Consider the following 17,930-nt stretch of genomic DNA (forward strand, 5'->3'; position numbering starts at 1 on the left):
GTCATTCATTTATTGCTTTGAGATTTACCAATTTGCCTGTTGGCTTTCCCTGGGAAAGATGTAAACAGACATGGTATACCAGCTATCTAGTGCTTTAATATTGGAGACAATGAAGGATGGAAATAGTAAATTATTTTCCAAGTTTACACAAGTTCTGGTGGGGCAGAATTCCAATGCAAGTTCTTTGAATTTAAATATTTCCCCCTCTCTACATCTGTGTTTTTTAAAAATATGATCTCTACTCAGCAGTGTGAACTTCTCTTGGGAGCTCATTAGAGATCGGAGTCCCACCTCTCTCCTAGACCTTTTGAATAGAAATCCTGAGGGTGCAGGCTAATGACTGCTCCTGAGTGATTCTGATGCTCATTCAGGCCCCACTCCACATTCTGGTTCTTAATCATGACTGCAAAGAGCATGTACACAGATGTTTGTGACCTTCTAGCCTGAATGGTGGGGTTTGTAAGTATCCAAGGTAATTCAAAGTGTGGCCAAGGTTAATTACCACCTTCCACTGTATGCTTTTGTGAACATTGATGTAAACTAGTGTCAGATTAATGCCATTGTGTTTGACCAAGTGACTTTCTTTCCAGGTAATAACAGTCAATGCCTGCTATCAAAGTGACCAGTTGAATTCAGAGCCAGGAGAAACTAACACCACTGAAGAGTTCAGCAAGAAATGGCTCACTGTATCCAACTTCAGCCAGCTAGGTATGTGATTATCTAGCCTTAGACCCTAACATCTGGCAGAATCCTCTAGAGAGTCGTGTTTAAACTACTGGTGGTTTCTAGCATTCTCTTGAGTAGAGATGAGGTAAAGGGAGATTGCAGAAGCCTCCAATGGAAACAGCTCTTTGCTGCTTTATAATGCATATTCAAAGGACAAAGGTTCATTTGCTTAAAGGACTTGCTATCAGAATACAGAAAAGAAATATTAAAATATAGATGATCTTTTATATTCAAGGAGTGTTTGCCCTAAATTGTGCCCTTCAGTCTGACTTACAGGGAGGGGAGTTTGCTTAATTGCTTAATTTTCAGAACCTTAAAGCTCATGTGATGCTGGTAAGGATCAGGATGCCAGCCATTGTTGGTTATTCACCATGACCCACATAGGGCATTTGCAAGTAGACACGTGCCTTTTAAACTTAATGGGATGTGTGGGGAAGAGCTACAAGCAAAGCACAGCATGAGGAGTAAAGTGAGACGAGACAGATTGTGAACAGAAATGCACACAAAATACAGCTTTGAACTTTGTGCACTTAAAGAAGAAAGCATGTGATCAAAGAAAAAAAAAGCACATATTTGAAATTACTTAAGACACGAAATATCAACTAAGTGAGGACCATAATTTTTCATACCAAGTCCAACCCCTTGCCCTCCCCAGGGGCCATTGGGCCATTGGGCAAATCTATAGACATGCTTTGCTGGCCTGATAAAGGGGATGCTCTTGGCCTCTAGTCAGAAAGGTGATATGAGGCATCCTGTGATGTATGGTGCATGCTTGAGGACAAGAAATTGTCCAGATGAAAACATTATGGCAAAGTGAGTCAAACCTGTTTTGTATTTAAGATACAACCCTCTATCAAGTCAGTGTGAATCAAATGGACACAGAGCTGGATGAAGCATTAGAAATTAAATGAAAGTGATGTTGGTTCACAAGTATGGCCTGGGAGCTTAGTTATCTTCCCTTAACTCACAGGTTACTAGACTTAACTCACAGGTTACTAGACTTAACTCACAGGTTACTAGACTTAACTCACAGGTTACTAGAGACTGTGCCTTTACCTATGGTAAAGCCATGCATAAAGCACAACTCTAGCAGAGCTGATGACTCCCTGACAAAAACTTGAGCATGTCAGAGCCCGAGGAAAGAAGACTGCGTCTTCCAGGCCAGTATAGGTTATGTAGTGAGACCTTTCCTCACAGTGAAAACATAAGCACACCAGGAAACAAGCAAAGAAAAGCAAAAACCCTTGCAAAAGTCTAAGATAAATCATGTCTCTTCATTTACGAATGTTATATTTAGTTATACAGTATATGTCTTTTATAAACAGTATAACCTGTTTAGTTTTTACTTTTTTTAGAATGTATTAATTTTAAGAAATGGGTTCACTCTGATATTTTTGTACATGTGTGCAACTTGCTTGTCTTAGTTAGGGTTTTACTGGTGGGAACAGATATCATGACCAATGGAAGTTTTATAAAGGACAACATTTACTTGGGGCTGGCTTACAGGTTCAGAGTTTTAGTCCAGTATCATCAAGGAGGGAGCATGGCAGAGTCTGGGCAGGTATGGTACAGGAGAAGGTGAGAGGTCTACATCTTCACCCGAAGTCTGCTAACAGAATACTGGCTTCCAGGCAGCTAGGACTAGGGTATTAAAGGCCACACATACAGTGACATACCTATTCCAACAAGGCCACACCTCCTAATAGTGCCACTCCCTGGGTCAAGCATATACAAACTATCACACTGCTTCAGTCATATTCAGTGTTACCTTTTCTGCCACCATTCTCTCTCCATGTGGTCCCTCTTCCAACATAATTCTCACACACTTTCATGTTTTTTAAAATCTAGAGTTTACAGATGAGATATTTGTCCTACCCTGTCTGCCCTGCTTTGCTTCCTTGATAGTTAGGGTTTTATTGCTGTGAAAAAAAACCATGACCATGGCAACTTTTATAAAGGAAAATATTTAATTGGGGGCTGGCTTACAGTTCAGAGGTTTAGTCCATTATTGTCATGGCCGGAAGCATGGTGGTATGCAGGCAGACAGAGCAAAGGAGAGGTAGCTTAGAGTTCTCCATCTGTGTGTGGAGGCAACAGGAAGATACAGTGAGCCACTAGACCTGGCTTGAGCTTCTGAAACTTCAAAGCCCACCCCTCAGTGACACACTTCTTCCAGCAAGGCCACACCTCCAGTGATGCCACTTCCTATGAGTTTAGGGGGGGGTGTCATTTTCATTCAGATCACCACCCTTTCTTTGATGACTTCTGCCCATTTTCCTCAAATGACATTATTTCATTCTTTATAGTCATTCTTAGATTATAGTTCATCATTCTTAAATACATATGAGCTTTCCAGTGAATTTCAGACAGAACGATATGTGTATCAGGAGGTATCTTCTTCAGGGAAAATGCCTGACTCCAAGGGCCCAAAAGATCTGGTGAGGCTTGGTGTCATCCTTAAAAATCTTGTTTCTTTTGAAACCTCTTAAGAAATAATTGAAAAAAAGGTAAGGAAATAAAATTTGTGGAGTTGCAAGGTTCTCTCTCATTTTCTCTCCAAATCAGGGTCTCACATAGGCCAGGTTGGCCTCAAACTTAATGTGTAGCTGGGGCTGACTTTGAACTTCTGCTCTTTCTGCATTCAACTCCTGAATGCCATGGTATCAGGTGTGCACTGCCGTGCCTGGTTTATGCAATGCTGGGGATTGAACTCAGAGCCCATGTACACTGGGAACCCTATCAACTAAGTTACATCTCCAGTTCTCAGAGAGCTCCCTCATACACTCATAAAAATTTTAAGCATCCTATGAAAATATAAAACATATTTTCCTATAATTTTTTTTTGTTTTAGTGATAATACATCACGGTCATTGAAATTTTATCATATGCCAATAGATTTCTCTGTATTTCTCTGTATTACATACTTTTTTCCAGAGCAAAATAACATCGAAAAATACAGTTGCTGTCTTTTACATTTGTTATAGCTCTTAGCTCTGTAGGTGCCAGATTAAACGTAATAAAATAACATCTGTCATTATCCATTCTAAGAAAAGCATAAAAATTAAGCTGATTGGTAGCATTCATTTTTCTCTCTGTCTGTTGTCATTATTGTCATTTATTGTGATTTTGTGTTTGGTAATTCATATGAAGGAAGGATTACTAATTTACAACTAAAATTTCATATGTTTTAAAGTATGGGTAGCAGAATGCAGGAGATGGTGAATATAAAATGCTGCTGAATGTGTTCAGAAAAGCATCATGGACTATTTAATCCCTGTCTTTGGGAGAGAAATAAAAGTTAGGGTAGGTGTGGTGGCTCAGTGGGTAAGGTGCTTGCTGAGCAAGCTGGAAGATGTGAGTCCCGTCCCCAGATTCTACATAAAAGTTGAAGGGGACACTAGAAAGTTGTCCTGTAACCTCCATATGCAAGTGCCACATGTGCAATAATAATAATAATGAATACAATTTCAAAAGAGAAGTAGAAGCTATTATAAATATGAATGCAACTATAGAAGAATAGAAATGGAATATACAGTTCCCAATCACTTAAAGAAAAAAAAAGAAAGAAAATGAAACTTGGTGAAACTTGCTAAAAATAGAGAAAACGATATCTAAGTTTAAATAAGTGTACTGTGTCCAGATTTTTCTATTTGGGAGATGTGATTTGAATGTAACACATTTCAACCAATTTTCTAATTTCTCTTCTTTTAAAAACAAGGTTTAGAGCCTTACATATACCAGAAAATGAAAATGAAGGAAATCGAGCGACATACTACACAAGCCAGTGACCACCTAAGGCAGCCACAAGAGGTAAAAATAGTTTGATAGTTTTATAAGACATTTGTGCCTGTAGTCCTCTACTTTGCTGCACTAATTTTATTCCCACAACCCATAACTGGCCTCCATTTTAACTGGCACTGGATTGAAATCCTTGGGAACTCTACTCGAGTTGATCCTTGCTTGGGTTTTAACCCCTCCACGTTAGTCCTTGGTTGACTTTGCTCCCTTTTGTCGTGTAATTTGCTTTTCCTGGGGATGCTTAGATAACAGAAGAAGTTCATCTTTTCAGATATGTGAACGTTGTCATATGCTGGAGAAACAGGCTCTCTCCAGCATACTTTTCAGAGGCAGATCATGGAAAAGTTACTGTGAGACAGATTTCAGCTGATCCGAGAAGAAACTTTTACCAATTGGAGTCTTTCAAGGCTAGAATGATTGATTCTGGAGACAATGAATTCCTAGTGTGATTAGTTTAGTGTAAGATGCAGGAATGAGCTCACGGATGAGAGGGGATGAAAACGTCCCAGGGAGACGGTCTCTCTGTGGTCCTCTAATGCCCAGATGTCCAGTTTTGCACTCTGCTTTTCCACCTACAAATCCATGCCTTGTTTTAGTGATGTCTTCACACATGGTGTGTGATGCAGAGTAACCCAAGGAACCTGATTTTGCCTTTGGTTTGACTAACTGAACTAGAGAACTATAAACACTACCTATATAAATATCCTCAGGTGTTCTTGTAGCAATGACATCTAAAAGATTTTGAAAATACAACGAATGCCCAGTTGAGGTTAATTGGAGGCAGGGAGAAAGTGTTCTTGGCTCATGTGCCACTGGACGTATGGAGTCAGAGTGCTCTGACCCTTGTGACGTCTGTTCCCTTCTGCACAGAACCGAGATAAAACCCCCTCATGGAATTCCGGGAGCACCAGCCTCAGCAGGAGTTTTCTGTGAGTATTTCCATGTGACTTTTGGATGTTGTCCTCCAAGTTGATTAGGAATATAGGCGTAGTACGATCAGAATAGGAAGAAACAAAATGCATGTGAAGTGACAAGATTTTTCTTATGTTAGTAAGAATGGGAAAAATTATTCTCCATATTTTTCAGTTTCTGGTAATAGTTCCCCACCCAAGTCACTTTAAGAATACTGTATTAACACACACACACATACACACACACACACACACACACACACACACACACACACACACACACACTCTTCTACAGCAGGTGAACAATTCCTTTGTAGTATGAAAACCCCCCCCTCACAGGCTGATCACTGTCTCTTTTCAGATAGGTAATGTGGTTTACAGAATAGAACCAGCCATCTTGTCTTAAAAACCAGATCACCTCATTAAATTTATTCCCTACGTTTAGAAATGATTTATTTACTTTTACTTAATGTCTGTGAATGTTTTACTTGCATGCACTTATGGATGTCTATGTGTGTGTGCAACATTCATGAAGGCCAGAAGAGGGCGAGGAATCCCCTGGATGTGGAGTTAAGGACACTTATGGTCAGCCAGGTGGATACTTGGAATTGAATCTAAGTCGTGTGCAAGAGCAGCATGTGCTCTTTACCACCAAACTCTCACGCCAGGCCTCGTTCACTGAATTCAAAAGCCACTGCTCTCCATGTGTTCCTATTACAGAATGAGGTTGATCTTCATTTCCCGGGTTTCAGTGACACTGTAATGATCAAGCCATCAACTCTGACAAGGATTGAGACAGAGAGGGAGAAAAGATGGGAAGGAGAGAATATGGCTGTATAATCCTGAATTCTGTTTATTCAGAAAAATTAAGTTTGAAACCCAACCAAGTAAAGATGAGGGTCTTTTCTTTTCTTTTCATTTCTTTTCTTTCTTTCTTTCTTTCTTTCTTTCTTTTCTTTTCTTTTTTTTTTTTTTTTTAGCATCGTCTCATTATACTGTCCGGGTTGGTCCTAAATTCCTGAGCTAAGTGATCCTTCTGTGTTTCAGTGTCCCAATTAGCTGGCGCTGCAGGTGTTTGATACTGTGCTGTGGTGGCGTTTCCACTCCACATTGTGCATATGTGGTGTGTGTGTGTGTGTGCTGGTGTGTATAAGTGTGTGTGATGGTGTGGTGTGTGTGTGTGCGTGTGTGTGTTCATGTGAGTGTATTGGTGTGTGTGTGTGTGTGTGTATGAATGTGTGTGTATGAGAGTGCGTGGTGGCGCTGGAGAGATGGCTCAGTGGCTAAGAGCACTGACTGCTTCTCTGAAGGTCCTGAGTTCAAATCCCAGCAACCACATGGTGGCTCACAACCATCAGTAACGAGATCTGACACCTACTTCTGGAGTGTTTGAAGACAGCTACAGTGTACTTATGTATAATAATTAAATAAATCTTTGAGGCTGGAGCAAGCAGGAACTGAGCAAGTGGAGTTCACTGGAGTAAGCTGGGCCCACCGGACCCAGCAGAGATCCTAAGAAATTCAGTTCCCAGCAATTACATGAAGGCTCACAACCATCTGTACAGCTAGAGTATACACACATACATAAAATAAATAAATAAATAAATAAATAAATAAATAAATAAATAAATAAATAAATCTTAAAGAAAAGGAGACTCTGAGTGTGTATGAGTGTTGTGTGTGAATGTGTATATATGTGAATATGTATATACGTGAATGTGTGTGTATCTGTGAATGTGTTGGTGTGTGTGTATGTGTGTTTAGTTTTCTACAAGGCCATGGGAATAGAGGAAACTCTCCCCATGCTATGGTCCTCAGCTCCACTGACATTGCCTTTCTTGGGAACTGCCACCATAGCCTCATGTAAGCCTGCTTCTAGACCTATAGGACATATGACTTTCTTTTCTCATAGGTTCAGTAGTTTGTGCTCATGCAGAGTGGTGGGTTATTGCAGCATGAAATTAAACAATAATTGTAATTGTACTTTCTTCCCCAAGGACCCTAAATACCAGAGATATTCTTTGAATGCATTTATTCAGACTTGCCTGTGGCCACTTGTGCACTTGAGCAGGGCAAGTAACAATTTAAAGGGAGCTAATTTCAGCCAGTGAACATTTAGGGGCCACGTGGGCTAATGAAACTGATTTGTGGTCTTGTCCAGAAACATTCTCAGACTCATTTGTAGGCATCTGCTTTGCATAGCTCAGGCACCCTTTAGTTTAATTGATCCCGAACAACACAAACACGGTTAAATCTTATGTATGTTGTGTGATCACACAGCTAATTAAAACCACTAACACCACCATTTCTCAGTTAGCTTGGGGCATAGATAAAAAGTGGTTTACATGCCTTACTGGCATTAATTTTTTTTCTATGAGAATAATTGTGTGGCCACAAATTTTTCTAGTAGTAAAATAGGGGTAAGATGGAGCAGAGACTTCCATACACATATGTGATATCTATCTCTATATCTATCTCTCTATCTCTCTATCTCTCTATCTCTCTATCTCTCTATCTCTCTATCTCTCTATCTCTCTATCTATCTATCTATCTATCTATCTATCCATCTTCTTTATTTCATTTCAGATTATTTTTCAGTGTTTTGATAATTGAAAGACTTAAAACAGCACATTCTATATAATTTCATTTGTTTCCCAAACAGAACAAGAAGCCCAAATGAAGTTCACAGTAAGTTTTTATATTTAAACATTTATCTTTTATTTTTTATCTTACTGGTGGTAGAGTTCCTTGTTCTGTTAAGACTTGTATAGATCTTGACTTTGTATTCTCTTTTGTTTTGTGAATACATACAAAGTAGAAATTCAGTATAAAAATAGAGATCACCCAGATAAATGAGGGCTGATGTGTGGTTTTACATTTTTGTGCTGTTTTGTTTTGGTTTTGTGGTATTGAGGATTGAACCCAGGGCCTTGTGTACTCTAGATAAGCACTTTACCATTGAGCTCTGCCCTCAGCTTTGAATTCTTTGAGTAATCTCTTTTGACTGTAATTTCCATGGTGTTTCTCTGAATGAGAGCAGAGCCCCTGGACTCATCTTGACTCTACAACAATTGATAGTGTTATAGTTCACACATATAAGAAGCCATCACACACTCACATACAGAAGCTTTCTCCTGTATGGTTTCAAAGAGACTCTGTGCCCAAAGTCTTGACTAGGGTCTGCACTTATAGTCAACAGCCCTCTGCGTGATCTTTTCCTTTCTCTTCCACAGAGTACAGTGCTGTCTGGCATATATTCAGTCCGTGCTCAGTTAAAATATGTTAAATAAATGCAACTAAAGTCTTGGAGATCCTGCGACGTTGACTCAGCTTTGTCACTGTCAGATAATCATGACTTTCTATCTTCCAGGTGACAGTAGGGCAATCCATCAGCCTTGGTATTCAATGATTTTACGTCATTTATACTTAACACACTATTGTAATTACAATTGTGGATGTTTCTCTCTCGTACACCGTATGCACTTTTCTAAGGGTGAACACAGTATCTTGTTCACGCTCATGCCTGGTGTGACCCGTAGTGGGAGCTGAAAGCCTGCATTGCTGACCGAATTCAGAAATGGAAGTCTTTTCTGCTGACTGACGTCCCCAGCATGCCACCTTTAAGGATCCTTGCTCCATTCTTTATCTGGCATCAGGGGCCAGGGCGCTCCCTAAACTTGGGCTCACTCTGCTGTTTATTCTTGTAGGTGTAAAGCAGTTGCTGCCCAGGGACTGAAGTTTCTCCACTTTAATTTTGATTTTCATGGAACAGCAAAACCATTTCAAAGGATTTCTCCTGAGCCTTATGATTTAGGGATGGAACAGATAGAAAAGAGTGAGCTAACACTGGAGGTGTTGGATTTCCAACACAGGGTCCTGGTACAGCTTAACAAATCCCATGATGTGATACTGGCCACCCCTTCCTATGTATCTGGCACATATGTAATGTTTTGTCATTAGTTTCGGTCAGTAAGGTGGTATGCTAATAACTTGCCATTAATATTGTCTTTGCATGGTTAGGTGCATCTTGGCAAGGAACTCAGAGAACCATGCTTCTGGGATGTCATGATGGGCAGCTGTAACCCAGAGGTGTAATTGGTTCAGAGGAAATATACTTTGAGGCTAATATTACCTGTCTTTCTCCAATTCCCCATATAAATATGCTTGGAGATATTATGCCGATGATTGGAAGCTGTCAGGATAGCAAGCAGCACAATAATGCATTAAAGGATATTGGGCAAGCTCTTCTGAATAGTGAGAAGCTATTCTGATTAAGCCGTTTAATAGTAACTTTGAAGGCAGTGTATAAACATGTATTTATCTCTAGCCAAGTAATTAAAATGCCAATCATTTCTATGATTGCAGAGATCTCAGCCTCCTTAAAAAACCCTCAAGAGCCTCACCACCATTATTCAGGTAGGAAGTGTGTGTGCACAGATGGGTCAACTGAGCTAAATGTGTGGGATTCTACACTTGTAAACATAAGCGTCCATCAACTCCACATTGTCAATACTGCTTCAATTCAGAAAATTATTTACTCGAATGGCTGAATTAGACTCAGAAAAACAAGTTGTTGGGATTTAAGAAAATTCACATTTTGGAAGAAGATGCCCTTGGTGTCTAAAATTTCCTTGCAAGCTCAGTGCTAGCCAAAAGCCAGATATTTTAGTGTTTTGAACATCTTTTTTTGTATTGTTCCTTTTTTTTTTTTTTTTGGATTTTTCGAGACAGGGTTTCTCTGTGTAGCCCTGGCTGTACTGGAACTCACTCTGTAGATCAGGCTGGCCTCGAACTCAGAAATCCACCTGCCTCTGCCTCCCAAGTGCTGGGATTAAAGGCGTGCGCCACCACTGCCCGGCTGTATTGTTCCTTTTTTATTGCCATTCAGGGGCTTAAACTCAGAGCCTTGCTGGAAAAGTGGTCTACCACTGAGCTAAACCCCAGCCTGATCCCAATATTTTGAATTGGGAAAGGGCAGACTTGAAAGTCCTTCTTAAAGGTAGGGTTGTACCCTCCAGATCCCTCAGTGAACATAACCACTGAATAGAGGCCACCCCCCACAGAATAAGGCCAACAAATGTGCCTTGCAAAGATGCCATTCAGCAGAGATGCCAAGGATCTCGACTCTGTCATGAGGCAATGCTTCATAGCCCTTCAGTTGTCTTTCTTTCAGAGTGGGAATGAGTGCCCTTGCTCTTTCTGAGGGACAGTCTGCCAAAGGGCTAGTTGAGAATTAAGAGGCAAATATTTTGAGATGCACACTAACTTAGACCAGCTGGACTTATGCCACGCTGTGGTTCCTCCGGGGTCATAGCTCTCAGTGGGTGAGATAATACAAGGACAGGGCTTTTACTGAGTTTAACACTCAGTGTGAACAAGACCTTGCCAGCACTGTAATTACTGGTCTTATTATATGAAGGTCATTTGTTTAGGGTCCCATAATAAACTGTCTTATTCGGAATTCTCCTCTGTGGTGAATAATGGATCTGTGGATTCCTGCCTCCGCATTCTAGGCTCCTATGACTGACTCCTCTAGCTCAGCAGTAATCTATTATTTTGACTCTAACTGCCAGCTGTAGAGAGTCTCTAGCGAGGAATACTGTAACTCGCACAGACTCTGATCTGTTAGGCTATGCCTCTTGGCAGGAAAATGCAGATCACTCGCTTCTAATTAAAATTAGTGTTCCACCCTCTCTGGTAAAAGAAGGCAAACTCCACAAAACCAACAGTAGATGTCCCCACAGACCACTGTGCACTGAGCTTGCTTTGGAAAAAGGAAACTAGAGAATGTGGGACATAGATTAAAATCCATTTATAAGAAAGAATCATACATGATTTGAATTAGTGTCTCATTTGTTATTGGGAGAGAGGAGATAGCCCCTTCATAGACCATGTTATATAACCTCATATAAAAGTTTTCTAAGACTAAGATATCCTTCTGGTTTAAGGTGTATTTTATATTTAAAACTATTATTTATAATAGTTTTTGCTAGTGGGAAAAAAATAAAGGATGCTTGAAGTGAAATATTCTGGAATTCATGTGTATTCTTGTGTGTGTGGCTTTCTGTAGGTTTAATTGTTGATACAGTCCTAAAGTAGTCAATGTGTTTTTGTTTGCAGCCATTGAAAGGAATAATTTAATGAGACTGTCTCAGACCATACCGTTTACACCAATCCAGCTGTTCAGTGAGTAACATCTCCCTCTTCTTGAGGCTAGGCAAGGGTAGACTGAATGTCGACGTGCAACAGAAAAGACACCATGTGCCTCGTTTGACTCACAAATTTTATTTTGTCCACGTTGTAGATTAAGGAGATTCACTTCCCAAAGTAGAGATTGTTAACTACTGTGGGCAGCATTTAGGGTCAGAAGCTGAGCCTGTGGGGCTGGGACCTCCATGGGTCAGCGGTTGGGAAGCAAGCGTGATCCTGCACCTGGCATTCAGTGATTTGAGGCTGGACACATGCATAGGGAAGAAAAGAACAAACCAACCTTATATAATGAACACAGAAGAAAGCACGGCATGTCAGTATGCTGAAAGCTGACAGGCATGGGAAGAGAAGTCCTTTGTTTGTTGTTTTATATTTGTTTGTTTTGTTTCACATACGTGGATTGCTCTTTCTTCAGACTGCAAATGTAGTTTTTAAAAGCTGGAGAAGTAAAGAGAAGCGAGTTCGCGTTAGCCAAGGGTACCCGGGGTTTTCTGCCTAGCAGGATGAAGCACAGTTGACAGTGTAACAAAGGTCCCTACACTGCTTTCCCTCCTCAGTCTCCTCTCACTGTTTCAATGGGGGAAAGACCAGGTTGGCTACTGATTGTTTATGCAGATGCTTCCTTCTTCCTCTTGGCTCCATGGTTCATTTTGCAAATCAATAGCTCTTCTCTAAAGTCCTAAAGGAATTAGGACTCCAAAGAGCTCTTCAGTGGCGTTTACTCTGAGCATCAAGAATAAACATTTGAGAATATACCACACACTCTCCAGAATTGATAAGGAACTAGATATGAGGTTGAGAGAATAGATTTGGTAACTTAATATGGGGTTCACAGAAAACAAACAAGAAGGCAAACAATAATAATGACATAGGGGATATCTGAAGTAAAGATATAAGGAAGGTATAAAAGGTATAAGCAATGGGCTACAATCGAGAGAGAACTTCTGTGTGGATTGTTACTCCTCTTACGCAGCAATAATACTGTATTGGTGAGGTCCAAGCCCAGGGGTGAGCCCTTTCTGTTCTATAAGCTTAAAGTGAGAGTAGTGTTTTATGGATTCAGTATTTTTAAGTGGGGCTAAGTCTGTTCTTGAGGTCCTAGCTTGCTCTAAGCCTGATGACGTATGTAGTCTGTACAGCAAACCACGGAAACAAATGTTATCATTCATTCTTGCTGAGGAGGAAATGGAGGGTTTCAGTAGCTTGCTGACAAGCTCAAGAGCTCAGGGTATGACCTTGCAATGGAGTGACTTCCACTGGGTAAAAACATGCATTACTGGTGAAGTAAAATTACCCTTTGCAGAGCAGGAGAAACAAGCAAAACCACACCCAGAAAACAACATCCATCATGTTGTTTATGTATAAAAGCATGGGTAAACATATAGATATGTGTATATGATATGAAGGATAGTTGTAAAACTGCTTGCTCCTTAGGGGGTTAGTAATGAATAACTACAGTTTAAATTGTTTCCATAGATATATTTGTCTCAAGCCAGGGTGTCATTATTACATGCCTATAATCTCACCACTCAGGAGGTAGGGCAAAAGGACCAAAAATTTGGAGCTAGTCTGTGGTATGTAATGTTTGCTAGCTAGGTTAGCCTTAATTATAAAGCAAATCATGTCTCCAATAAAAAGTCTAACAATGCTGACATATTTGTACTGCTTTTAATACCGATAACTAGTTAGTTTATAGTAAGTACAACTTAATTCTTCTAGGCTATTTGATGGTTTATTCCTCCTTACCCTCCCCACCTTCACTGGAGGGCAAGTCAGGCCAATTTGTACCTTGACTCTGCTCTAGCTCCTGCTAGCTGTACTCTCCTCTGATGACAGAGATAGATGAACAGATTCTGAGTTGATCTTCAGGGCGCCAACGACACTCCAGACCCCGTATTTTATTTAACTGGCTTTCACTTCTTATTGCAGCAGGAGAGGAAGTGACCATCTACAAGCTTGAAGAAAGTTCTCCTCTGACCCTTGATAAGAGCATGTCCTCTTGGTCCCAGCATGGCAGAGCTGCCATGATTCAGGTGCTGTCACAAGAGGAAATGGATGGGGGTCTCCGCAAAGCCATGCGAGTTATCAGCACCTGGTCCGAGGATGATGTTCTCAAGCCTGGGCAGGTTTTCATTGTGAAGTCTTTTCTCCCCGAGGTCGTGCAGACGTGGTATAAAATCTTCCAGGAGAGCACTGTGCTTCATCTTTGCCTTAGGGTAAGCCGGGACCTTAGATACTCAGATCCCAGAAAGGAGAAACTAACAACACAGAGGTCTTTGGCTACATCTTTATCTAAGATGGTTTTTCCTCAACTGAAAAAGTCTTTTAGTTTTTGAAGGTGGTAGTTTTTTTTTATTATTTTTGTTGTAAAGGACATTTGCTTTGTAGGTAGAGTGGTAGAAGGTAAATAATATTAAATGTCAGGCAGTCTAGGAACCTGGCACTGTGGCTCTTCATTATAAGAAGAATTCCTATTAATCTCTTCTCAGTCCATTAGACATTAGAAATACCAGACCCATGGGGAAGTTCGCCAATGGTGCTTTTCAGGTTCTTCCTTCCATAGTTATACAGACTGATATAAAGATCTTTTATAAGTAAGACTATGTATGTTAGTGAACAATTATTTAAAAATTTTTGGGAATTTAATAAATGCTGTATTTACAACATTGCCACTTCTGTCTCCCTCTCCAACCTCTCCCATGTCCTCTGATACTGTCCCAAACTCATGTCTTTTCCTAGAATTATTACGAGTAACTGACATTGATCACATATGCATTTGGTATATATATTTTAAATAACTCTCTCTCTCTCTCTCTCTCTCTCTCTCTCTCTCTCTCTCTCTCTCAAGGAAATTCAACAGCAAAGAGCTGCCCAAAAACTCATCTATACCTTTAACCAAGTAAAACCACAAACCATTCCCTATACACCAAGGTGAGTAAACCTGGCACTGTGGCTCTTCATTATACGAAGAATTCCTATTAACCTCTTCTCAGCCCATTAGACTTCAGAAATACCAGACCCACGGGGAAGTTCTCCAATGGTGCTTTTCGGGGTTCTTCCTTCCAAAGTTGTACAGACTGGTATAAAGATAATTAGATGTTCCAGACATACCTTGGCTTAAGTTCCTAAACTTATGTGAGTGGAAAAAAGTTCAGACAGATTGATGATCAACATTTCAATTAGGTGAGACAGGCAGATCCTGGGTGCAGTTGCTAATGCCCAGGGGTATTGTGGCCCCAAATCATGTCTATTTAAAGCTTAGTTGCTTCCCTAGCATCCTAAACAAATTAGGAAGTTTGCAATCACGAACGCTCACGATTTTCCCTGGGGTGTCTTGATATGCTTGTATTCACTTATCAAGGCAGATCATAATTCGGTGTGGAGGAATTAGAATAAAGCCTTTTCCCCCTGTTTTACAAGAAATTTTATAGAGCCTGGCAAGAAAAATTGGACTCGGTACTCATAAAAACCTTGGAAAGTTTTCTCAAAGAAAAGGGAGGCAAGTAAGCATGGGAACAAACCTCCCAGAAAGGCCAAGGTTTGGTGATTTGTGCAGCTGAGTGCTCTGTAGGGTAGCTGCCATGCTTGCTATATTGTGTGTGAGTTGGGGCATCACTGGCTTCTTTTGTTCCTCACAGGTTTCTTGAGGTTTCCTTGGTCTACTGCCATTCAGCCAACCAATGGTTAACCATTGAGAAGTACATGACAGGGGAGTTCCGGAAATACAACAACAACAATGGTGATGAAATAGCCCCCACCAACACCCTGGAAGAACTGATGTTGGCTTTCTCTCACTGGACCTATGAATATACCCGGGGAGAGCTGTTGGTTTTAGATTTGCAAGGTAATTAATTGAAAATGTAGAGTTTCCAGAAATCTTACAAGAACTAGGATGGACATATGAAGGTGTTCTACCAGCTTGGTAGAGAGATATAGGTGTTTAGTTCAGAGATGTTGCATACTGATGACCATGAGTATCCAGTTTGCTGTTTTCTTCTTTGAGGGGAAAATGTAGGCACAGAGTCGTGTTTAGATCTTAAACATTGAACTCAATGGGTAATGACTTTTGTACTTTGTTTTGGTGTTACCCTTTGCCTTGCCTTATGCTTACCAGAAAATTTAGATTTGTATTCACATACATGGGGAAGTTTAAATTCTGGATACTTTTTATTATATGGAGTTTATTGCCTTGGTAATTTATAATTTAGCTTGCCTTCTTTGATATATCCCTTGATATGACAGTTCAGGGAAGTCCTTGGCTCCAAAAAAGGGCTGCAGTGCACTCTTATTTAATGGAAGTCTTTGATCAGAGAATTTCCCACTATCCCCACCTCCTGCTGGATGTCTAATTCCACAGAACATCAGAGTGTCTCCAGCAGACTTTCCTTGTAAGGAGGACACAGAATGTGTGTTATGGCTGAAGTTTAGTTTTTGGGCTCATGGACTGGAGCTTTGGGGTCAAATAAAGGACTTGGCCCAGAAGTTGTCATAAAAATGACCTCATTTAGTCCCAGAAGCAGCACCTCGAAGCATATATTATTGACAATTTAGGACCAGAAAGTATAAATAATTTGCCTCAGGTTACACAGCTCTTAAAGAGGAAGCAGGACATAGACTTAAGCTGGTCTGACTCTATATATCCTTTTCTCCTCCTTGTACTATTGTGTTTGAGACTGTCATTCTGAAAGGAAATAACCATCGTGGGGTGCATTTAAACAACCTGAACTTTCTCCTGTCCTCCCCTCCCCTCCCCTCCCCTCCCCTCCCCTCTTCTTCTCTTCTTTTCTCTTCTTTTCTGATTTTCTTCACATTCCAGTTCTTGGCAAAAATGGGTTTGGAGGCCTGAGGAATGTTGAGATTAACATTCCTGGGGCATCAGGATCAATGTCTGGGAATATGCAAATTCAGTTTGAAATTTGGATCACATGTTCACTGATCTATCTACACATAAAATGCTGCACACATTACTAAGTATGTCTGCCTTTTTATATTTCTGGTGTTCTCAAGACTGGATTATATTTCTAAACCTCAAATGCATTTTTTTTCTGGAAGAAATATAAACTGAATTAACATGTACAAAAAAATTCATCTTTTTATACCAGCAAGCACTTGATGAATATATGCCCAGAGTGGGGATGCTAAAGGCATCTGTTTTGTAGCTCTGGTTGGAGAGATGCTTATTGTTTTCATATGTGTTCCACTGTTTATGTTTTTGCTTTGAGTTTTGGGTGGGGTTGTTTAAACAGCAAAAGCAGAAACAACAACTGCAAACAAGCAAAGAGAAACTTGAAGGAATTAATGATGACTCTTTAGTGTGTTTTGTATTTCAACTTGAATAGGGTTTAGTTTAATGATGTTTATGTTCGGGGATTTTGATGTCTCTTAGTAATCCAAAGTGACATTAAACAGAACAAATGCTGAGATTATAGTCTGCGGCGTCAGGGCGAGGGAATTAACTTTATTGTTTTCTTGAGTCATTGTGTGAATTGCTGAAAGAGGCCACTGCATGTCAACTATGTCAAAACATTGACCTTTAAAGAAGAAATGAGGAGACATCACAGAGCACACAGAATAGGTGTCATGAAACTCATGGAACTTATTAGGCAACTAGATAATTGTTGAGCTGAATTCCTGGACAAACATAAGTCTATGTCAGTGATTATAAAGCTGTAATGCTATTGCTGGCTGAATCTTATCAAGGTTCGAAAGGAAATTTTTTTAAAAATTTTTGTTCCCTTTTCTATTGCCTTTTGTTTACTAGTATTTCTAATTTGGGAGAGTTGACTACTCTGCCAGGATCCATTGTGAGCTAGCTGTGTGCCCTGAGGACCAACTTCTCTCATTTCTAAATGGGAAAAATAATCTCATGCCTTTAAGTCATTTTGTTAATAAGTCGTTACGGAGTTCTCTGCATGTCTTCTTGGAGAAGAAAGATGAACATGGGCAGTTGATTTTTTTTTTTCCGTTTCCCCTTCTCTTGTTCCACTCTTCCAAGAGAAGTGCTACTTGTTAACCCGGAAATGGCCATAACAGGCCAGAAAGCTGAACTCTGAGGAGAGGTGTGACCAATTTCCCATTATTTATAATTATAATGAAGTTTCCTGCCTAACAATTTTACATAGGAGGGCCTGAATCATCATTATTACACTTGAAGTCCCACAGTTAATTCCCAGCAGTGGAAATTAAAAACAATTGTATTTCAAATTAGAGAATTTGGTTAGGGTTTGATTTTTTTCCCTTATTCTACTTTTCAATGGATTTTTGGGGATACAGTATTATTTTTTT

General features: G+C 40.1%; 1 protein-coding gene across 1 annotated transcript in view; it reads left to right on the forward strand.

Moving 5' to 3' along the window:
- Positions 1–17,930, forward strand: part of Trpm6 (transient receptor potential cation channel subfamily M member 6) — a 152,474-nt gene that overhangs the window by 122,459 nt on the left and 12,085 nt on the right. Inside the window, exons 28-36 of the mRNA XM_021151275.2 lie at positions 591–708; positions 4,445–4,536; positions 5,395–5,453; positions 8,098–8,123; positions 9,801–9,851; positions 11,556–11,621; positions 13,575–13,861; positions 14,494–14,576; positions 15,284–15,489. Coding sequence (XP_021006934.1) covers positions 591–708; positions 4,445–4,536; positions 5,395–5,453; positions 8,098–8,123; positions 9,801–9,851; positions 11,556–11,621; positions 13,575–13,861; positions 14,494–14,576; positions 15,284–15,489 — 988 coding nt within the window. The remainder of the gene's footprint in view (positions 1–590; positions 709–4,444; positions 4,537–5,394; positions 5,454–8,097; positions 8,124–9,800; positions 9,852–11,555; positions 11,622–13,574; positions 13,862–14,493; positions 14,577–15,283; positions 15,490–17,930) is intronic.

Source organism: Mus caroli, chromosome 19 (genome assembly GCF_900094665.2).
Source record: "Mus caroli chromosome 19, CAROLI_EIJ_v1.1, whole genome shotgun sequence".
In the NCBI taxonomy this organism is placed as follows: domain Eukaryota; kingdom Metazoa; phylum Chordata; class Mammalia; order Rodentia; family Muridae; genus Mus; species Mus caroli.